Here is a 23333-nt window from a genome sequence, read left to right as displayed (position 1 = left end):
GTCTGGGTACCAGCAGGGCATCTGAGAACTGGGGAGCTCCTTAGATTTCCAGAGGGATGGGAGGCTCCCAGCTTCTGCCTTCCCTCCCCCACCTCCCCCTCCCCCCAATTTCACATTTCTCGGAATTTTAGGGCACGGATGTCCTGAGACATCCTCAGAGCCCCGGCTCCTGCCGGCTGGTGCTCGAGCAGGCACAGTTGGAGATGGGGGGGGGGAGGTTGGTGAGGGGTGTGGGGGGAGCTCCACGGGGCCTCCTCGCCAACCCCTGCTGCTCCTCCCGGCAGGAGCCCCCCCCCCCCCCGCACTTCCAGGAGCTCCAGCCCCCGCGGGGGCGTTCACACGGAGCTCCTGCGCTTCATGAGGCCGCGGAAGGTGGACAGGCTGTGCAGGCCCGTGGACACGGAGCTGATGGCGGAGCGCTGCGCCCCGCTGCACAGGCAGCGGTGCGAGGGCGTGTCGCTGTAGCGGCCGCCCCCTCCCGGCGACGAGTGGCTCTGCTCGACGCACGTGTCGGACGTGGAGAGGTCCCGCGGGATGATCATGGGGATGGAGTACTGCAGCTTCTCGCGGCTCTTGTACCAGAGGCACGAGCACATGGACTGGAAGTGCAGTACCTCGGCGTAGACGTTGCGGAAGCCGCCGCCGCCGCCGCCGCTGCCCGCCACCGCCGTGGACGAGGCGGTGTCCGTGGTGTGCGCGCTGCCGCCCGCGCCGCAGCCCCCGCCGGCCCCGCCGCCCCCGCCCGCCTGCCCGTTGCGCGTGAGCAGCGCGCGGTGCTCGGCGTCGCGCTTCTCGTCCTCGGCGTTCATGGTCATGAAGCGCAGCACCACGAGGTTGAGGAAGGCGCCGATGACCGTGAGGCCCGTGAGGATGTACACGAAGCTGAAGGCCACGTACTGCGGCTGCGTCTGCAGCGCCTGGTCCTTCTGCAGCGCCACGTAGTCGCCGAAGCCGATGGTGGTGAGCGTGATGAAGCAGTAGTAGTAGGCCTGGAAGAAGGTCCAGTGCTCGTAGTAGGAGAAGGCGGCGGCGCCGATGCACAGCGTGCTGATGCACGAGAAGAAGCCGATGAGCACCATGTTGGCCATGGACACGTCGGCGCGCCGCATGCCCAGCCCCCTCTTGGCGCGGTGCAGCAGGTACTTCACGAAGGTGTTGATGCGCTCGCCCAGGCTCTGGAACATGACGAGCGTGAGCGGGATGCCCAGCAGCGCGTAGAACATGCAGAACACCTTGCCGCCGTCCGTGCTGGGCGCCGCGTGGCCATAGCCTGGGGGAGAGCAGGGAAGAGGAGAGAAAGCACGTGCTGTAGGGCTGCTCTTCCAGAAACCCTGCCCCCTTCCCCGAGATCTCTGCCCCCCGCCCCCAACTTTGCAGGTTCGGGCCTCTCCTTCCAGCAGAAGAGAAGACGGCACGCCCTTATGGGCCCATCCTTGACCCTGTACACTGTGCCAGTTCCTTGCTGATGCCCTTGGTTGGCTCTGTAGGGTAGGTGGAAAGGATGGAGGAAACAGGGATGGTTAAGTGACTTTTCCAAGGTCACACCCTTTTGAAGTTGAGCAGGCTGCATTTGAACTAGAGTCTGGCTTCAAAGACCTAACTTTTCTAAATCTAGAGAAGGAACTGACACGTAAAGCTGTGGGAACTTCGTCTAGAGGCAGCAGGGATAGCGTGAAGGGTGCTGGCAGGTCATTTGGGAGACCTGGGTTCTAGTTCTGTGGGCTTTGGACCTGTTCCTTGTCCTCCCTGGGCCTCAGTTTCCTTTACGGTAATGGGTGGAGGTTGGACATCCCATGATTCAGTGTGGAGGGAGGGAAACTGAGGCATGGCTGGCTCGTTGATGACTCCTCTGCTGTGAGCCAAAGCTTACGAGGGATAGTTGACAACTGGGGCCCTCCACTCTCCCTGAGGCCGATGGCCGACGGGTGTCAGGGGAGAAAGGGGACATTGCCTCTCTGCTAGCTAGGTGAATGATGCCCCAGGGTCTTCATCAGCCCCCCCGTCTGGAGCCCTGGGGTCATCCTCTGTGCCTGGCCCTGAAGTAGGGTCTGTCCTTATGGAGAGGTGGCATTCCCTTGTTAAAGCAGGGGCCCTGCCTGTCCTTCCAGGTGTTACTATCACCAGCCAGACAAACCCAAACCCTGTCTCCTTCACAATGCCCCCAGCCCTCACTGAGCCAGGAGCCGGACAGAGGCAAAGCCTCCCTCCGAGTCAACCATGAAATGGCCTTAAGTCAGGAAAAGACCCTGGATGGGAACTCAGAAGCCCTAGGCACAAGTTCTGGCCCTGTCACTAATGACTGTGCGATCTTGGGCAAATTACTCACCTTCTCTGGGTATGTTTCCTCATTTGTAAAATGAGGTCTGCTGGTCCTGGACCTGCTTTTTTCACCGGGCTGTTAAGGTATTTATTACTTTTATTAATACAATTATTATTATAAAATAATGCTGGTTGGCAGGATTTCCAATTTTTCCTTTTCTCTAAACTTTATCAAAAACGTAACCAAATGCTTCTTCTTCCAGGCAGCTGTCCAGGATTCCTCACTGGAAGTGATCTTCTCTGCTTTGAGTGGCACTGAGAATGTTCAGCTTTGAACTCCAGAGCCAATATTACCACCATCCCTACTCTGTCCCCCAACTACATATGTACAGCTAAACACTGGCGTGGGGTGGCAGGGTGGGCACTGCTATACCTTGTCATGCTTCTTGCAAGCTTCCCCTCCACATTGCCAGCCACGCCCATGGAGTATGCCCAAAATATGTGGACGGCAAGGTAAGATTCCACGTGCTTTGATGTCTGATCTGAATTCAGCTCCTGACTCTGCCATGGACTGTTTTTTGTTTTGTTTTATTTTTTTGTTTTGTTTGTTTTGTTTTGTTTTGTTTTTAAAAACCTCTGTGAGCCTTAGTTTCCACATGTGTAAAATGGGACTACTAAGTACAACTTGCCTCACAGGGCTTTTCAGGAGAAATAAATGAGATAATGTGTATAATGCACTTAGCCTAGAGTCTGGTATATATCAAATGCTCAATAATGGCTCACGATGATTAGTAATGAATGAAGTGCCAGATTTTCCTCACATTACCAGGCCGGGGGGCAGCTCAGATCCAGTCAAGCTGGCATCTCTCTCAGGCCAAGGCCGTTTGAATCTTAAACCTCAGGGAGACCTGGGGACAGCTGTTTGGAGTGTGTGAGGCTGTGGGATGCCCTTAGAATGGGCTCCCCTGCTCCCTACCAGGGCACCTAGCTGGTTGACTGTGTCACTCTGTGCCAGGGGCCTGGATAGCTGAGCTGTTGAGCTGCCATGCTGGCCTGTCTGCGTCCCAGCAGGGTGAGAACAGATTGTGCCTGCCAGCTCGGCCACGGCAGCCAGACCACAACTCACCTCGACAGCTGGGCAGGCCCCGAGCCAGAGCTGCGTCTTATCCTGTCCTTCCCTGTCCCCCGGGCCCGGCACTGCACTGGGTATGGGGGAGGGCATGGCACTGTGGATGGGGCTGGACAGGGATTGGGTAGCATGGGCCCAGCCCGGCTTGACCACATGCTGGCTGTGTGACCTTGGGCAAATCCATTCCCCTCTCTGGACCTCTTTTGCCTTGTCTGCACTCTGGGGTGGGGAGGTGTTGAGTTACAGCTGTTAATACCCAGCCTGGTTGCCCGGCATAGTGCCGTCGGGGGTAACGGAGAGACTGGAGGTGCAAATGCTTCAGAGCCTGTGGGGTTTGTGATGAAGCAGTGGTGATGGGATCTCATAGGGAAAAGGCCACCTGAGAGAGTGGTCTGGGGGTAGGGCAGCCTCTGTGGGGTCAGCGAGAAGCCCCCCCCACTGCCACCACCACCTCGCCCTGCGCTCACTCAGAGGCTCTGACTTCTCTGGGACCCATCGTCCTTTAGGAGAACCCAGTGTCTGCTGGCCTGGCAGTACTTTGGCTGCCCACAAGGTCCCCCAGCTGCAGAGAGGCCCTCTCTGGTCTGAATAGCACCCATGACCTGGCAGACATGAGGCCCCCTTCTTCCCCTGGGCCTGTCCGCACATTGCGATTTCCCTGCCGCTGCTGGCTCCAATCCCGAGTGCCCTTGCGTTTTCCCCAGCTTCCAGCCAGAAGGGACAACTCTTTCCCCTGCCTGCCCCCTGGTGCTGTTCAAAGCAGTGGCACACCCAGGCTTACCCAAAGGCTCTTACTAAGCCGGAGCCTCGTGTCGCGCTCTATCCACCCTCCTGTCCGGGGTGGCCCCAGCCCTGATGGGCCTCACCCTTGGGGTCAGATACCCTGCTTGGGCCCACCCTCCCTCTCTACCACAGGCTGAGGCTTAAGGTCTTATCCTTCAGATACATTTTAAACTTTAATCCTGAAAAACTTCCACAAGGCCATTATTATGACTATCTCTGTTTTATAGCTGAAAAAGGCTGGAGAGGCCTTGTGAGTTGGCCAAGGCCTCTAGGACTTTCTGACTCATCGCTCATTCCGATGCCTCAGAGCCAATTCATCACCCAGGAAGGGTGACCAGGATGGGAAACTGAGGCCCTGAGAGGAGAGCTTTCCCCTTGGAGCCTCATCCTTGGGTACTGCCCTGAGCTGGGTGTGGCGCAAGCAGTGACAGGAGCACGATGTCTGGGGAACCAGATGCTTCTGCAAGTACCTGGCCCAGGGTCAGCTTGCTCCCGTCCCTTCATCTGTTCTCTTGTCACTGGGTGAAAGGGCAAGGGAGCCGTGAGGACCTGCTGACGTGGGCGCCCAGCTGGGAGGGGCGCCAGCTGGGGTGGAGCCACTCCCGGGGGGCCCTGGAACTTCTGGGAAGTAACTGGGAGTTTGGCAAGGCCTGTCCGTCTGCCAGCAGGCCCGCCGCCTGCCTCGTCCTTGCCCACATCGGGCGTGGGTTTATGAGAGAGGGGGCAAAGGTAGTCCCCACCTTCTCCTTGCTGTCCAGCTCCGCGAGTCTTTGGACGAGGGGCTCCCTCGGTCCTTGTGTGTCACTGATGCACACGGAAGTTGCGCTCTGGGGCTGATTTCCGGAGGACCCTCCCTCCCAGGACCTGATGGACTGACCAGCCAGAACTCATGGCCCGACCAGGAGACTGTAGCCACTGCCTCTCAGAGCCCTGGCCGGGGCTGTCACTGCCCTCTCATCTCCCAGCCACCCTTCCTGAATCCACCAGACTTAATGGGTTCTCAGAGCCATGAAAGTGCTTATGACCCAGTCCTTCTGTTGTACGGATGAGGAAATAGAGGCCCAGAGAAGGAAAGTGAGCTGCTCAAGGTCACACAGCCAGTGAATGGCAGAGCCAGGATTACACCCCAGGGTCCTCAGTTCCAAACTCAATGCTCTGTCCTCTGCCCTGTGGCTCAGTGTGACCAAGGTTGACTTGTTCAATCAGCAAGGGCCTAGCAGCCCCCACTTGTGAGCAACTTAGCTAAGAGATGGCCCTGGAACCTGGCCAGAGGCATAGAATTCCCCTGAGGAAGCCAGGTGGCTGGACATATAAATTATGTGGTTGGACATAAATATTAATTATGGATATTTGGGGCAACAGGAAAAATGAGAGGTGGGACAAGAAGCCCTGGGCCTCAGTTGTTCTGTTTTCCTCCTGATATCACCAAGGAGCTCAGAAACTGGTCAAAGCTGTCTTCCTGGGAGATACAGAAGGTTAGGGGTCTGCCCCCCACCCCGTTACTGGATTTTCTCTCTTGGTGGCCTATTTCCTTCTAGTTAAAGTACAAAGAGCCAGTCTGAACCCTTGGTGATAGCCTTGGCTGGACTGGGCTCAGCTGCCCATTCCCCACTGACTTCACGTGCCCCGCAGTTCTGAGTGCCTGACCTCCTACCCCTGGCCTAGCTGGCTACAAAGCCAGAACTCTGGCCACAGCCTTGGGCGGAGAGAAAAGCATGGGGCTACAGAGGCAGGAGATCTGGGGGTCTGACCTGGCCCTGGCCAGAACCAGTTTTGTGTCTTGAGCAAGTTCCTTTTCCCTCCCTGGGCCTCAATCTTCCTCCTCTGTGACATGCAGAATAAGGCAAGATAAAAGTTCCCATAGTGTTCTGTGCTATGGATACCTTTTAGGATTTTTTTTTTCTATTAATCCACCCATTTGTAGAGTCTAAATTTTGAAAGACGTTATTTATGAAGGACAAGCTATTGCCGTGGAGCTGCTGCATGAAACAGAACGGGCACTGGACAGGTAACAGTGAAAGCCAGAATTCATTCTCCCCCCATCGGAATGAATTAAGAGCATCCCTGCCAATCAGAACTTCTGATTAGCATGGGCTAACTGATTCTAGAGACTGAATTAAGTTATTGTTACTCTTTTGAAATACTGAAAATAGATTTTTTCTAATTTCTACAGGGGATCTCAGCAGTTCAGTGACACACGTGACCGCCCAGAGCCTGCAGCCAAACAGCGTTCACCTTTGGCCGAGTAACTCATCTTCTAGGGCCTCGGTCTCCTCATCTGTAAGCTGGGAATCATGATACACGGACCTTATAGAGTTGCTGTGGGCATTTTGAGGTGCTGGTAGACTTAGGATGCTTAGGGCATTGGCATCGATGAATATTAATTATGAGTGTGAATATTTTGGGGGAACATCAAGATTAGATGGTCTTTCAAGTTCCTTTCTGCACCAGCAGTCTGATTTCGTGTTTCGCAAAGTTAATTTCCTGAAACACCAGTTCCATGGACTGCTCGTAACTATTGGATGAGAAGAGGGTTGCTTGGTTCGATTCAATGGGAGGAACGCTGAACTTCACAGGATTCGTCATCACTGGATTTAAGTATAGACTTTATCAGAGCCTCACACGGGTTAAGATACGAGGCTGGTCAAAGTTGGGGAAATGTGCTAATTTTTCCACTTATTTGACTTTTGAGCACTTTCCTGACAGTTTGTGCTGCTGGACAAGTGTTCCTGGAGCCCTGCTTGGGAAACGCTCGTCTGTAGCATCAAGAACTCAACGGTCTTCTCTCTGGGGCTTTGACTTTGAGGTTCTCAGGTGTCCCATCCCTGGTTGGCCCGGCCCTTCTGTAGATTAGAAACACGCAGCCCTCGGCAATGCCTGGCTGCATCCTGTTTCCTGGTTCCCTGTAGACCCAGTTATCTAATGTAAATATGGGCACCAGCCAGGCTCATGTTTGCCCTGAGGGAAGATGGATCAGACCTGTGGCCTGAGGCACCCAAAGGCTGTGAACTCTGGGCCAAGCCAGGCTGGAGCAGAGGTGGACGTGGGGAGGGGGCCTGACCTTGGAGCTGCCTGGGCCACGGGCGGCAGCCAGAAAGAAGCGGGGGCTTGAGGGAGACACAGGCAGCTCCAGGGGACCAGCTGCAAGACACAGCTGCCTGCAGAGGGTAGCCGGGCTGTGCTGCAGGGCCTGCAGAGGGCAGTCAGGCCTGAACCCTTGGGTCCCCTCGGAAAGGCCCCCTGAGCAGCCCCGCCTCCTCAGGGGCCTGAGACGCAGACAGGGAGCCTCCCCCTGGGTCTGGAGATAGCAGCAGTGTGGAGCCAGGAAGTGGGGCAGGAGGCTCGCAGGAGTCTAATTGGTGTGTTAAAGGAGATGAGGCGGAAGGAAGCTGGCAGGAGTGCCCAGGCCCTTGGAAGGAGGGAGGAGGCTGCCGGGCTTGGGGGAGACGGGGAGGAGAATGCAGGCCTTCTCCTCCAGCCTTCCGGTCCAGCTCCGACAACACCTTTCCCAGAATCCTCTGGGATCTTCCCCAGTGCTGGAGGCTCTGCTCGCCCTGCCTGGCTGCAGGCCCGCCTTTCTGCTCTCAGGTCTAAAGAGGAGCTCTGCAGGGCTCTGAGCTCCCAGGGGGCTGGCAAGTCCCCTCAGTGTCCCGCACAAGGGCTGGTGGGAACCGCTGCTCGGAAAATGCTGATCGACTCAGAAGGCTTCGAAGACTGGGGTGCAGAGTTTGGGAGTGGAGCCTCCCCTGGACACCCAGCAGGGGGAGGGGAGGTGGCCTTGGCAGGAAGGCCTTTAGTGACTCATACCTCCTGTCCTTCCTATGGCCCCAGGCCCCTGTGAAATGAGGTCAGCTTCAGGGCTCCAGAAGGAATCCCCCTGCCCTAGGCCTGGCCAAGGCCTGAGCGAGGCCTGGGAAACCACCAGGGCCTCATGGACCTAGGTTGGGGGGAGGGACCAGTGTGCAGAAGTGGGTCTGGAGTTTGTCCCCTCCAGGCTAGAGCACAGCACCCTCCCTCCCTCCATCCTGCCCCTTTCCAAGGCCTCTTTCCCATCTTCCCAGCAACTCTTTCGGCTCTTCTCCCCATTCCCCACTGGCAGGTGCTCTCCCTACCCCTGCTTTCCCACCACACTTGGCACGTGGAGGCCCACTGCTCTCTCCTCAATCCCTTTTAGTCTACCCCATCCACGGGATCCCCATGGCTACGATTCAGGGTCCTCTGGAGTAGAACAGCCCCTACCACTCCCATCCCCCACGCTCCCCAGGCCCACGTGGGATTAGGGGGAGCTCGGGGGGAGGGTGCTGGTGTCATGGAAAATCCCTGCGGCAGCCAAGGTCAGTGTTTGCAGACACAGCCTGGCCTGGAGCCAGGCCTGCCTCCCTGGCCAGCTCCCTCCGGCCTATCCCAGAGGCTGGCTTTGCACAGGGGCCCTCGGAGGCACCCCAGGGCTGTGCTGGGTGCCTGGGGCTGCAGGGCCAATCAGTCCTGGAGGGTGAGAGACTCGGTAGTCGACCCACTCATTTTATAGATGAGCAGACTGAGGCTCAGAGAGGGACAGGGACGTTGAGTCACCAACAGAGCCAGGACTGGCATCCAGGGCCCTCTGTCCCAATCAGTTCATCCTAACATCCACCCAGAACATCCTAAAATCCCTTCTGGTGGACCAAGGAATAGCGAAGGCTGTTGTCAGACTCCATTAAATCGGGCTAGCTTGAAACTGGGCTAGACCTGAGGTTGGCGATGGGGCCAGGGTGAGTAGACCCAGATGATCAAACCATGGTCCTTGACCTCAAAACGTGAATCAGATGAAACATCTCAGTGGAAGCACTTTGGAAACTTCAATGTCCTGTACAGAGAAGAGGCTATTATTACACACATTGTTCAAGTGCATGGCCTCAGTGGGAATTATCTTAGGAAGAATTTAAGACGGGGGCTGAAGGAGGGCTAGAGGTGGAGAACGTGGGTTGGGCTATCAGGAGGGGCTTCCTGGAGGAGGCGGCCTTTGCCCTGCGCTCTGAAGGAGGGATGGGGAATGCAGGGTTCTGACAGAGGGGAGCTGCTGAAGCAAAGACACAATGCAAGGAGACACATGGCACAGTAGGGGCAGGGAAAATATATCTGTCTGAGGCTAGGGGGCATTCTCCCAAAGGGGAGGAAGAGGCCCGACAGACTCTCAGGAAGGCAGCTTCATGATACCTATCAAGAACCTTAGAAATGTGTCTGCCCAGTGACCCTGCAATGCCACTTCTAGGAATCTCTGCTGAGAAAATAACCAGAGATTGGAACAAAGATTTATGAACAAGGATGTGTTTATAGCAGCATTTTCATTGTGAAAAATCGTAAACAGTGCAAATGTTCACCAATAGGGTTTGGTTAAACATATTAAGGTATATTTATGGGGGGAATCTTGTGCAGCCACTAAATATACTCTTAGGAGTCTCTTAATTACATCGAAACCCACCGTAGAATGTTAAATAAAAATGGCAGGGTACAACACTGTATGTGTAACGGGCTGCCATCCTCAATGTATGAATATAACACACGTGTCTACACACACGTCGAAAGAAAAGCCGGAAAGAAATATACTAAAAAGCTCATAGAGTTTATCTTTGAATCATGGGCTCATGATTAATTTTCATTTGCTCTTATATATTGTATATTTTCTACAAAAATCTGTTACTTTTATAAGTAGATAGCAATGAATATTGTAAATCTAACACCAACAAAAACTCTGAATTTCTTGGAGCAGACAAGCTCACTCGAGCATCGGCCGGTAAGGGGAGCAAGGGCTAAGTGTGAAGTGCTTTGAAAGGGTAGGCACAGGGATTCACATCTTCACCTGAAGGCAGCGAGGAGCCCTTGAGACTCCAGAGCGGGGGAGGGACATGCCACAGAAGTGTCGACATGGATTTTCCTCGCATCCCGGTTCAGGGGTGGCCGTGGGAGATGGGGGGCGGCAGGGTCCATCAGGAGGCCTGCAAACGGTCCCATTGTCAAGTGCTCAGGCCTAAACCGAGTTCAGGTTGGGGGGGAGGGAAGAGGGGAGGGAGGAAAGAGTGGATACACAGTGTGTGGGATGTTCTTGCATCTGTGGGCTTTAACTGTAAACTCGGGGAGGGCAGGGATTTTGGTCTCTTTTGTTCCTACTCTTTTCCCCACACCCAGGAAAGTGCTTGGCACGTAGCTAGCATTTAATTACTCTCTGTGGAAAGAGTCAGTTAAGGAAGGGAGGCATCAGCAATGGGCCTGAGAGGTGAAGGGGGTGGAGACAGGGAGGAGGAACAGAGCCCTGAGGCCCACAGGAGACAGGGTCACACAACAGAGCAGCAACCCCGCTTGTCCTCGGAAGTGCACTGACGCGGGGCTTCTGGGCTCTATTAGAGGCCAGTCACTGTACCAGGTGGCCATGGCCCAGGCCTGTAGCCTGTCTGCCTCCTTATGACCAATTGGCCAGGACATGTGTGAACCCAGAACTTCTAACAGATTGGATCTGGTGGGGTTTTAATTAAACGAATCCACCAGGGACAGTCTGGCACGGAGAAAGTAATTCTACAGCGCAATTTAAAGTGGACTTGGCCATCTCAGCAGATGGCTAGAGATGCCAGTCCACCTCTGTGTGCTTCTCGAAAGGCTGTGTCTATGACTCTGGCATCTGGCTGGCCTGAGTCCTACACTTAACACTCTGTGGCTCTTTCTGTTTTGCCCACGGAAGAGAAGCAGGCACACGTTGGCATCTCCTTGTCGGACTCCCCCAAAAGGGGCTGAACTGCTTCCAACAAGAAACCCTATTGTGTCACGGGGGTAACTGTGGCCAGCCCAGGTGTTCCCTGTTGGCGGCACCATGTTCTTGGAGTTGAGTCTGTCCAGAGCCTGTCCAGAGCCTGGCCACCTGAAATCTCATCCTTCAGGCAGTGCGACAGGGGGGCAGCATGGGTCCAGAGGGAAAAGATATACGGAATTAAAGAGCACCCAACCAGGAGTCAGAGGCCTGGCTCCCATCCCAGGTCTTGCTACTACCTTGCTGTAGAACAGGAGTTGGCAAACTTTCTTCTATAAAGGGCCAAAGAGTAAATATTTAAGATTTGCTGGTCTGTATGGCCTCTTGCAACTACTCAGCTCTGCCATGTTATCAAGACGGCAGCCGTAGACAATATGTAAATGAATGGGTGTGGCTGTGTTCCAATAAAACTTTATTTATAAAAATAGGTGGTGGGCCAAATTTGTTTTACGGACCCTTGTTTGCTGAGTCTGCTGTAGGGCCTTCGTGAAGGCTTGCCAGTGTCCTGAGCCTCAGTTTTCTTACCTATCAAAGGGAATGTTAGATTAGGAGGGTATTTCTTCTCTGACCAGGTTGTATTTTAGGATTTAACCAGTTACTAGCTCCCCTTGTCCCATGCACCGTGCAGAGGCCCGGAGGAGAGAGGTGAGTTTTGAGCAAGGTCTGGAGCCCAAACCTGCGTGTGAAATTGGTGTCCCCAGCTCTTTGGAGGCCACTGCTGCATTTCCACATGGGTGGACACTGCTCACGCTTTTGTCTTTCCTGATGGACTTCTACTCCTCCATCAAAGCCCATCTCAGAAGTCACCCCCCCAGGGAAGCCTTCCCTGATCCTACCCGCCTAAACAAATCAGTACTCCTGGAGCCCTTCATTCATCACTCGCCATGCCTCAAACATTCATTCATTCAACCAGCAGACTTTTTGAGTCCTTAATACGTGCAGAGGTCTAAGTTCTAGAATAAGAATATTTTCTGTTTAAAGGCAGCTCTCTTTCCACTGCCCCATGCTGTCTCTCCCCAGACTCTTCCATGGGCATGAGAGAGTCAGAAGACCTGGTCTCTGGTTCCAGCTGTGCCACTGGGTGATCATGGGCAAGATCCTGCCCTTTTCTTGGCCTGGCGGCTCTCCTATGAGAAACGAAGACTCTGCAGTGTTCTCGAGGCCCTGTGACATTCTAGAATTCTGGGCCTCTAGAGGGGCCATGTATCCTGCCCCACAGCACCGTTGGGTCCCCAGAACAATGGCACTGAGCCTTTGGGTGCACATCAGCTGCACAGCTGCTGGGGTCCGCATGTCCGCAGAGCTGTCCCAGCCGGCCCTGAGCAGATGCTGGGGATCCTGTGAGGACCTTTGCGCTGTCCTGGGAGGGGGCTGGGGCTCAGCAGTGCTCTGAATAACACCCCCCAGCTGAGGCAGAGGGACAGCCGAAGTTGACTCTTGGGGCACCAAATCGTGCCCCCCCCCCCACCTCCTGGCACAGGAGGCCACATGGAGTCCAGGAGGAGATGGCCATGGGTCCCGTCTGGGTGTCCCAGGGCCAAGATGGGCCAGGGAGTTCAGGGAGTCTTTTTGGTCCCCATGTCCCCCCTACTGACTGCCGAGCCCTGAGGGACCCCTAACGGCACCCCTATCTAGCCCAGGAGACCAGTCTCCTGGGGCCTCGAGTCTTGACCTCTTTTTGCTTTTTTGGCCGCTTCTCTGTTTTTTCTTCCTTCTCCTTTCTTTTTTCTCTCCCCCCCCCTCCTTTTCCATTTCGTCCTCTCAGCCTCCCTCTGGGCTCTGAGGGTAGTGGTGGTGTCTTGTACTTCTTGGGAGCTCAGTGCCTGGCACACGGTAGCTGAGAATACTGGCGGTGGGGCCGGTAGTAACGTCGTAGTGGGTAGTGACAGTAGCAAATATTGAGCATTTGTGTGCCAGGCATCGTACCAAGGGCTTTCTGCATATCATTTAATTTAATCTTCACAAAAACTTCTTGAGAGTGGTATGACCTCCATTTTACAGGTGAGAAAACGGAGGCACAGAAAGTTCAGAAACTCATTTAAGACCACACAGCTGACGAGTGGCCGAGTCAGGGTACACATTCAGGCCTGTCGCCGTGCACAACCTAGCCAGTGTTAGCTGACTCGATGCTGCATTCTGGAAGGCAGGTGCCCGGGTTTTCCAGCCGAGGAGACTGAGCCGAGTGGCTGGGTGACTTGGACAAGGCCACACAGGCATATGGCAGAGCCAGGCCTTGCTGCTCTCTTTCTTCTGCGTCTCGGTGGCTTCCAGGGCTTCTGGACTGGGGTCAAAGCAGGTGCCCTCTCCAGCTACCATTCCTCCTCCTCCCCATCCAGGCCCTTCTCCCAAGAAGGTGGACCTCGGCCTGCCACAAAAGATGCCCTTCCCGGCCTGAGCCAGATGGCAGGAGGCCGTGGAGCGCTCAGAGTAATCGCAGGAAGAGGGAGCAGAGCACCTGCGGAGGCTGAGTGGGCAGTAGGGGACCCAGGAAGGCTGCAGCACCTGGCTGGTCTCAAGAATATCAGCTGGAAAATCAGCGAGGCAAAGATGGCTTCATTCCCTCTTAGCTCGTCTTAATTAATCAATAGAGCAAACATTTCTTAAGCACCTCCTCCTTTGCACCAGGCACTCCGCTCTGCCCAGAGAGGACACAGGGAAGAGAATGGCTTGGTCTTGCCCTCAGGGAACAGAAGCAAGCGAGGGGCAGCTGAGAGAAGACTGTCCCTTAAGTACAGACTTTCCCTAGGATGTACTGAGTCTATGCCAGAAGCACCATTCAGCGACAGGGGGACCGTGGGCACCCAGAAACCAGAAGGGAGTTGGAAGGCATAGCAATCTTGCCAACGCTCCCGTGGCTGGGAACGTGGCATGTTCTGTTCCCTAAGGCCTCCGGAGATGTCCCTGGATACCTGGGAGCATTGTTCAGGGCGGGCCTGAACACCGGGCTGGTGCCTGGGCTGCTCCGCCCTCCTCTCACTAGAAACTGGGCCCAGGTCACTGTCAGAGGCCATACTCTCCCTTTTGCTCCCTTCCTCCTCCCGGTCCTCCTCCTCCCCCACTTCTGCCTTCTTCCTCTTCTCTTTCTCCTCCTCCTGCTTCTACCATTTACTATTTTATTTAAGTAAACTTTTAATTTTAGAATAATTCTCGATTTACAGAATTATTGTGAAGACTTCCCTTCCTTCTTCGACATTCACCGCCTCTCCTATGCTTATGCAAAGCTGGCTGCTGTGTTCCTGCCCCCCTCTCCCCTGCCTTCTCCCTCCCTGGAGCCTTCTGAGGAGACTTCCTCCGGCTCTGGCCCAAGAGCATCCCCTTCTCTCAGCTCCCTGCACAGCATCCGTCTCTGCCACTCACTCGCCTCTCTTGGCAGACTCTGCCTGGCATATTTACCCACCTCCTATCGCACAGTGATGCCTCCGTGCACGACGTCTGCTCGTGTGAAAGCAGGGAGGGGACCGGCTGGCCTGGGGGCTGCTAGACACTGGACCAGGTTTCTACGAGGCAGTCAGGGCCCAGGCTTGGCCCCCTGGGTGGAGACTTGCCTCCTGCCCCCCCCCCCCATGCAGCTGGCTATGGGGTGGCAGGTGGGAATGGGGAGAGGATGGAGTATGAGAGGAAGAGTGGGGAGAGCAAGGGAGGGCATTCCCAGGCCAGAGCAGAGCCTGTGCTTCGTCTGCTCTGACTGCCCCTGCTGCTAAGGGCGACAGTGTCAGGTACCCCAGCGCCCTCGCGTTAATGCTCTCCAGTCTTCGCCATGACCCTCAAGGTAGGCATTACTAGCTCCATTTGGAGGAGGAATCCAAGCCTCAGGGAGGCTAAAGAGGACTTGCCCTAAGTCATACCGATAAAAGCTGGCAAAGCTAGGGCTCAACATAGATCTTCGGGCTTTCAGAGTCCAGGCACTGTCAAGTGTCCCTGGGACCATGCACTTGGTTGATAGAGTGTGGAAAAAGGGTCCAATGGGCCATCATCCTAAGATCACTGTAAGCTCTTCAGGGCAGGACAGTGGTTGTTCAAACCGTGTGAGGAGGGAAATGGTGTCCCTCCAAAGGCTGGTCCTTTCTGTCCCAGGGAGCAGCCCTCTGGAGGTCTCTGTAGATGGCTAGGGTGCTTCAGAATGGCCCTGAGCCAGAAAGGGCAGGAGGTGGGGAGGGGACAGCTGGAGGGCACAGGGACAGGGTCCTGAGGGAGGCTGTCTTTGGTGGACGTGGCTGGAGAGCCTGCCCACTTCCTGGAGCAACTCTAGCCGAGGGCCTAGGCAGCCCCTTTCTACCATGTGACCTCGGCCTAGGCCGCAGTGGGTTGGACTTTGTGGTGGCCTCCAATCCAAGAGGATGCAAGCCATCAGCTGGGCTGAGCCATTCAGGCCTGAGGGGCTGATCAGCTTTGGGAGCTGAGCTGTAGGGTTATAGGTTCGGGCTCCAGGTGGGACCACTGTGAGCGGAAGTCACACGCGAGGCAGAGTTGCAGGGGAAGAGAAGAGTGGCCGGTCGCAGCAGAGACGGGGTGGTATCGCCCGAGAGCGGGAGGGAGAGGCCTGGGCTTCTGATTACTGGCGTTCACACTGGCTAAGTGCCGCTGTTCCCTTTCACTTGCACTGGCCCAAAGGGGCCCCTCCAGCTGCTACTCACAGGGGGGCTAGGCGCCCAAGCACTGAACAGGGTGTGGGCCCTTCGAGTTGCATGGCACCGCAGAAGGGCCCTGGCTGGGTTTCAGGAGACCCACGTGGGCACAGCACTCTACAGAGCTGAGGAACATTCCGGTAGGCAGGGGCGGTCTGCATTCAGCAGCTGGGGACAGTGAAGTCTGGGAAAGTGGGTGTCTCCCCCAAGGTTATAGCTCCAGAGCTGGACCTGAGAGCCAGGTCTCCTGATTCCAGCCCTGCTGCCTCTCCCACAGCTCACACTGCCTCTCTGATCCCCCCTCTTGCTAGGTAGCTAGGTGGCCTGGGGTTGAGAAATACGGTGTGGAAAGTGTCTAGTGCAAGGCCTGGCACGTGGAGAGTCTCAGAAGTAGGAGCTGTTATTAATGTTATTACTTTTTTAAGCACAGCTCTGAGCTGCCACCCACCACTCAGAAGCCTTCCCTAGTTCCCCAAATGTACACAACACAGTCTGGGGTGTTCTGGTCCAGCACGTAGACTGGCCAACTTTACCCCCTACCTGGCCTGCTCTCCTCTCACTCCCCCAACACTTCCGGTCCCCTCTCTCGATAGGGTTCCCGCATCCTTCCCGCACCCCACCTCTGAGCCCTTCCTCATGTTGCCTGGGATTCCCTCCCTCATCTCTCCTGGCCCCCCAGGGACAGCTCCGCCTCCTTGGGCCCACCTTCCCCTGTCCCTCGGCTGGAAAAACCGTGCCTTTTTCTGCCCTCACCACTCCCTGCCAGGAGGCAGGCTTTTGCGTGGAGAGGGGTCTCTCTCTGCTGGCCCTCCTTGCCCAGTGTCCCCAGTGCATTCCCAGCAGATGCAGGAAGCCGGTCTTGATGGCTGGGTCGGGTTTGGTGGGGAGGTCTTGGAGTGAGTGTGGCCCTGTGGGCCCTGTCTCCACCACCTGCTTGCGCGCTCTCCTTCCTGGTCATGGCTAGTGGCCCAGACAGCTCTGGGCTGGCAGACAGCTCTGGGAACAGATGCCAGGAGATGTGAAGGAGGCTTTTCTTAGGCTCAGCGCTCTCCCCAGGGCTCAGGAGCTCAGATGGTGCAGGTTGGCATAGTGCCCAGGAGCAGAGGGACTCCAGGCAACAGGGACTTCAGCCTGGAGCCAGCTGCTGGGACCTTCTCTTCCTCCGAGCCCGCCTGCAGATGTGGTGTCCCCACCCCCACTCGTCACACAAGACTGTGTGCCCGTGTGCACCCACAAACACATGTGCCTACACCCTTGCTCCAACACCCCACAGGTCCCCCCAGTAGCCTCTTGGCACGATTCCATCCACCATCCGGGGCCCAGAATGCAAGAACCAGATGGGCTTCAGGCGGACAGGGAAGCAGGAGAGTCTGCACCCCATAGAGGAAGAGGGAACCCCTCACAGGACCTGGCCGTTGGGCCCTGCTGTTCCTTCAAGTCATTAAGGATTTAAAGAAGTCCCCAAATCCAGCCCCTCCCCCACAAAAACAGACTCTTCTCAGAGGCTAAGATTCCATCACTCTCCATGGAAACACATTTCACCGAACCCTACGCCCTGTCGGAAACACTTCTCAGGCGAAATGAAATGACCAAGGCTCAGGCCCTTCCCTTTCATACTGTGGTCCTCCTTGGAGACAGCCAGCAGCTGTCCCCATCCTTGGGGACACTGCCCTTCACACAGAGACATGGAGGCAGGCGCTCAGCCCCCAGCCTGCCTCCCGCTGCCTGACTCACCCCAGGCTTGCCACCTCTCTTCCGACCTCTGATTCCCCAGCCTTTTCAATTAGCTCTGCCACTCCGCCACCTTCCAAGCCCTTCGTCCTCCCCGTTCGCTGTTCTGTTCGCAGCGCAGAGTCGGGGATAATAGGACAATGACTTCATGGCTTCTATGGCCTATAGAGGGTGCCTATTTATGCACTGGTGTCCTGAGTGTGCTTTTTATGGTGCCAAGAGCTCCAAGCTGGACAGCGTCCCCAGGACCCAGGCGGTCTCCCCAGCTGCTGCTTACAGTTCTGCTGTGCCTCCCCTCCCCACCCCACCCCACCCCAAAGTGGAGTCTGGGTGAGCTAGCTTTCTCTGCACTTGACTTTATTCAAATGATTAAATGCCTCTGTCACTGCTCCCTCCTCCCCAATTCAAAACAATACCAGCTGACTTTTATATAGTGCTTACTACGTGCCACGTTGCTCTAAGCGAGCTCATACATGTTCCTCTTTTAATCCTCCAACAGCCCTATTTGGTAGGTACTATTATTATCCCCATTTAAAGATGCAGGAGCTGAGCCACAGCGAGGTTAAATGACTTGCTCAAGGTCATACAGCTAGAACATGGCCGAGTGAGACCCTCCCCATACTGCTTCTCCTGTTTTGTTTTTTTTTTCCTCCTTTCGCACTTCCATTCAGAGGAGGACAGACCCCCTTCCCAAGGCTCACCCCCTAACTGCACTCTGCTCCAGCCCTGGGCCTTTTCTCCTGGCTTTGCTTCTGGACGCACACCCTCCCCCCTGCCCCCATCGGCAGTATTTTCAAACTGTCCTCTGCCAGTGTCTCACTATCGGCCTCAAGGTTTTTCAAAAGGAGAAGGGAGGGAGAAAGGCCCACCATGCTCTTTCCTCGGTCTTAATCCCCACACCACCCCAATAATTGTTTCCCCTCTCACCCCTCAGTCTGCCCTCACTTCACCAAGACTACGCTTGCTGAAAACCTCAGGAATTTCTTGAGTACCAGACCCAATGAGGCAGGGCTGTGTTAGCTACACGGCACTCTAGGACAAATTAGAAAAAAAATGGGCCCCTCTGGGTGGATGCAGCCTCTGGGAGTCCATAGCTTGGTGAGCAGGCTGAACTTCAGCCTCCTAACCCATCAGCTGGATTCTTTGGGACAGTGCACAACCTGGACAACCACACAGGGTGGTCTTGGATGTTAGCATCCTTATTGCCCTTCATATTCTGGCCACACTCAGCTCTGATGGCCAGTCTTCCTCTGACTTCTTTCTGGATACTCCCCACTCCTGCTTCTGCTGGTTCTTTGCCGTCTCATCTGATGCACCCTGATTGTAAGAGTGGGCCAGGACTTTGCCTGAGCTGCTCTGATACTGGCCCCCAGGGAGGCCCCCAAGAACTTGCCTCCAACTCCACCCCACGCTCCACCTGGCTGAACCAAGACATCCAAGTCTGGTGGGAAAACCCGAAGGCACGAGTCTCCCCCATGTTGGCTCTCTCCCTACTGCCTGATTCCTGTCAGTGTCCTCATTCCTCAGTCAGCCAGACTGAACACCTTGTCTTCCCTTCCGCTTTTCCCCCACACCTGGCCCCAGCCATTCCTCCTTCCTAGTCCTGTCCTTTCCTTCTGTTCTGATGTGGTCCAGGTCCTCGCCCTTTCTAGTCTGGGCTTGGGCAGTGGTTCCTGACCTCCCTGGCAGCTTCCAGTCCTTTCCCCTAACCTTTCCCACACCAACTTCCAGATCATGCTCCACTCAGCTCTCTGCTCAAAAACCTGCTCTCTGCTCGAAATGTCACTCTTGTGCTCAAATACCTTCCGTGACTCCCCATTGCCTACAGGGAAAGAAGCCCAAACTTTCAACCTGCCTTTCCATGTCCTCTACCATATGTCATACCTCTCCAGGCTTAACTATTGCTCTGTAGCTGAAGAAAGCATTTTGGAGCTAACCCTTGGCAGTGCCTTTCCATAGCTGAGCTCTCTGGAAGGCTGCCAGGGAGGAGGTGGGTGGGGGGGAGGTGCTGGGGTAGGGGTGGCTCTGCCCTCGACACCGCCATGCCAAGCAAAAGGCTTTTCATGGCCACCTGCAGCCTGACAGCTGCCCTGCACCCCGGGAAGCCTGGATTAGAGCTCGGCCAGGCTGAAAATGTGGAAGGCAGGTCTCAGGGCAGGTGGGTAAGAGATGAAGGGCACTGAGGAGCCTCTCGTGGACCGGAGTCGCTGGCCCAGGGAGAAAGGCAGGGCTTCCAGAGAGTTTCACAGGACAGCGGGGGGCGGCATGTTGGAATGGGGAGTTAAGCCCAGGATTCCTCCCTGCTTGTGCGACACTGAAGTTTCTCGCTCTCTTTTGAGAGTTTGACAGTAGGGAGGCAGGTATGGCTATCACTCTCCCTACTGAGGAAGCCGAGGCTTGGGCAGGTGAGGTGACTTGGTCAAGGTCATGCAGTGTGTGCATCAGAGGCAAGATGATGGTGGCGGAGTCTCTGGCGGGGTCTCCCGCTGCCAGCCCACCTACTCACCCCAGGCTGGACCCAGGCTTTCAGGGCAGCAAGAACTTCCTTGCCCTCCAGTGAGGGGCTGGTTAACTCTGGCACCCGGTGGGGGGCCGCCAGGAGGGGTGCATCTTGCCCTGCTCCTTTCCTGGCCCCGATTGGCACGGGCACCTGGGAAGGGCAGCTGGCCAGCCACGTGCCAGTATTACTTTAAAAATAAACCAGGGAAGAACGAGGCTTAAAAATAACCCCGGGGATGTGTGAGGAGCTAATTACTACTGCAGCCCCCTGTCAGGACTTCGGGGAGTGTGGGCCCCCTGGTGCCCGTGTGTTGGGTCCCCTCTGTTCATCTCTTCCAGCTGGGCGCCGGGTCACAGCGCGGCCAGGGGCAGGCAGGGCCTCTGAATCTGAGGGTAGGCGCTGGAGCGGGCCCAGGGCGTCCTGGATGGCCTCCTTCATCTCCAATGGGAGGCAGAGGCAGGGGAAGGAGGAGAGCACCCAGGTTGGGAGGAGAGACCCATGTGCCCTAGGTCCTGGTAGGGCTTCTCGTGACCCTACTTAGCTCTGGGCCTTGCCTCGTGACTTTGCCTTGGAAATCCTCAGGTTCTAAAAGGGACTTTGGGGTCCTGAGCCCTGCTCTTCCCTGAAGTGCCTGTGGGGGGTGGTGGTGGCCAGGTAGCTGTTTTTGCCAGTTCTGTCTCCCTCTTTAGAACTCCTGGCCACTGTTTCTCAGGTGTACCATTCTCTTGAGAAGAACTTTGAGGTCCACCTTGACCCAGGGGGTAAGGAGGCATGGCCCTTCAGGCTGCCCACCCCTGGCTGCCTCCACGGGCATCTCCGGCCTGTGAGCTCCTGTCTCTGGACCCTCAGTGCCTAGTGGAAGCTGGACTGCAGCCTGGCCAGGCCTGAAGAGCCTCCGGGCTCTTTCCCGGGGAGCAGCAGCCGAAGAGGCAGGAACCACACTCCCATCTCGAAGACTGAGGCTCCCCCAAAGCCCTCAGGAAGTCTTGCAGAGCTCCCCCCTTTGGCAGGGGGTGTGAGGACATCCTGCCATGATGGGGGTGGGGTGGGGAGGGGACACGGGGCCCAGCTGCAGGCGCAGCTGAGGACAGACTTGCAGGATCAAAGAGAAAAAGCGGAGCTTACCCCAAGGAGGGAGGCAGAGGCCAAGACTGCTGGAAGCTGACAGCAATGATCAAAGGCCAAGGCTGGTTGGGGCGGTGGGAGCAGATGTGGGAAGCAGCAGCAGGGGGAGACAGGCAGAGCTGGGAGTTGGTCGGGGGGCTACTGCACGACAAGCAGGGGCTTTGGGGTCAGATGGGCCTGGACTCGGGCCCCTGCTGGGCGCCCTAAGCTGATAACCATGCTGGAATTTGGACCTCATTTGCATAATGGACATAATGATAACTACTTGTGGGCCTCTGCAGGAGGGCTTGTGAAGCATTTATGAAGAGGCCTGGGGACCGGGAGCTGCGATGTTGTCTTCTCTCCCCTGCCTCTCTTGGAATCTGGTCCCTCCATTCCACCTCCGGCTCCACAGATAGAAAAGTCGCCCCACCACCTTCTCCCGCTCCCGGAACAAGCCGTGGACCGCGGCCCTGGGTTCTCACAGTCAGTGTCTCCCACGGCCGCCAGGCTGCCAAGCACACTGGTTGTTTCCCTGTGGTCATCTGACTTGATTTCCCAGCAGCAGCTGGCAGCTGACGGCTCCCTCTCTCCTGAAACGCTGCTCTTGCTCTCCAGGTTCCTCTCCAGGGTCTGGCTGGCCCCCTTTCCTGCCCCTCCGCAACCCCGCCTTGGTGGTGGTGGGGGGAGGGGGCTGCGTGCTGCCCTGGGGCTTTTCTCCCCTCCTCTCCCCTCTTCCCCGCTGATCTCATCTAGCCACAGGACTTTAAATATTATTTCCATCTGATAACTCCCAAATGTGGATCTCCGCTTTGACCTCTCCCTGGAGCTCCAGACTTGTCTGTCTAACTGCCCCCAGGGACTCGTAATAAGCATCTCCAAATTAACCTGTGTGTCTAAAACAGAAGTCTCAGATCTCATCTCTTTACCAAACCTGTTACTCTCTGCATGTTTTTCTTTTCCGTCTCAGACAGTGCTTACCCTCCATCCAGTTGCTCAGGTCACAGACCACCCTCGACGAGCCTCTTGCCCTGATGCCCACAGCTCTCTCCCTCCCTCCTCTCCCCCAACACACGCATCATGACCAGCATCAGGTCTGGCCCTTCGGCCCTGGCGCAGACCCTCAATCCATGCCTGCTCACCACATCCACGGTCTCCACCCGGCTCCAACCCACCCTGTCTCTCGAGACACTGGAAGCTTGGTAGGTCTCCCAACTTTCCTCTTGAACTACAGCCACCTGACCTCCACAGAGTAGCCACAGCGATCTGGTAAAAACTTGCGTCATGTCACATAACAACCCTGCTTAAAACATTTCAGTGACTTCCATTACACTTGGAATAAAACCCAAGCTCTTGACCATGGCCTCCATGGCCCTGCAAGCCCCAGCCCGTCCACGCTTCTGCCTTTAGGCTCGGTGTGCCCACAGCCCACTGCCCTTTCTGCTCCTGTTTCTCGAACATGTCAAACTCTGGCCCACCTGGGCGCTTTGCATTTGCTGTCCCTCCCTCCTCCCAGGCTCTTTGTGATTTTTGCATCCTATAGACACCTCCCTGGAAGAATTGCCCATCCCTCTCTCTACCACATCCTCTTGGGTTTCTTTGTTTTAAAAAGATTTACTTATTTATTTTGAGAGAGAGAAAATGAGTGTGTGGGGGGGTGGGCAGAGGGAGAATCTCAAGCGGTCTGCCCAACATTGAGCAGGGCTCCTTCCCACCACCCTGAGATCATGACCTGAGCTGAAATCAGAAGTCGGATGCTTACCCGACTGAGCCACCCAGGAGCCTTACCACATCCTCTTGTTTTATGGTCTCCTGGCACTCGCTACCAGTGAGATGATGGTCATTTGTGATCATATAACTCAGTTTATTGACTACTTACTTCCTCTGAAATATAGACACTGTGAGAACAGAGCTGAGGCTTAGGGACCTAGAATGGTGCCTGACTCATGGAAGCTGCTCAGAAGAGTGAGGGGAGTGGAGGGATGACCGTGTGGTTAACGAGGGAGTGGAAAGGGCCAGGAGGCTGGGTCTCAGGACTGGCTCTGTTAATGAACTGTGGGTGTCTGGGGCAGGTCACTCTCCATCTCCCCCTGCCCCCGGCCCCGGGTCTCAGTCTCCTCATCTGGAAGAAGGAAGTGTTGCCCCGAATCAGTGATTCTCAAAGAATCCAAAGGACCCAGGGATGGCTGTGATGCCGTCCAGTGCCAAGCTGAGCCCTGGTTCTGCACGAGTATGTCGGCGTCGACACCCTGATCTCACCCCTTTCTGGCCCAGGCTGAGGACGATGCATGCCACGTCCTTCTGTTGGCCTGTGTATGCTCTGCAACAGGTAACATGTGATGTCCCATTCACATTTTGAGATGTTAAACCATGGTGGGGACCCAGGGGCTAACCCTGGCCCCTCAGAGATCGAGAAGGTCACTG

The 23333-nt window shown here is 55.9% G+C and overlaps 1 protein-coding gene across 1 annotated transcript in view; it reads right to left on the bottom strand.

Moving 5' to 3' along the window:
• Window positions 1-306: 306 nt before the first annotated feature.
• The window catches only part of KCNK3 (potassium two pore domain channel subfamily K member 3), a 35642-nt gene continuing 12615 nt past the window's right edge, over window positions 307-23333 (bottom strand). Inside the window, exon 2 of the mRNA XM_040623000.1 lies at window positions 307-1270. Within this exon, the coding sequence (XP_040478934.1) occupies window positions 336-1270 (935 nt within the window). The 3' untranslated portion in view covers window positions 307-335. The remainder of the gene's footprint in view (window positions 1271-23333) is intronic.

This window comes from Ursus maritimus, unplaced genomic scaffold (assembly GCF_017311325.1).
Source record: "Ursus maritimus isolate PB19 unplaced genomic scaffold, ASM1731132v1 scaffold_6, whole genome shotgun sequence".
Taxonomy (NCBI): Eukaryota; Metazoa; Chordata; class Mammalia; order Carnivora; family Ursidae; genus Ursus; species Ursus maritimus.
The sequence above is the reverse complement of the archived record's forward strand: the minus strand, read 5'-3'. Positions and strand labels throughout refer to the sequence as shown.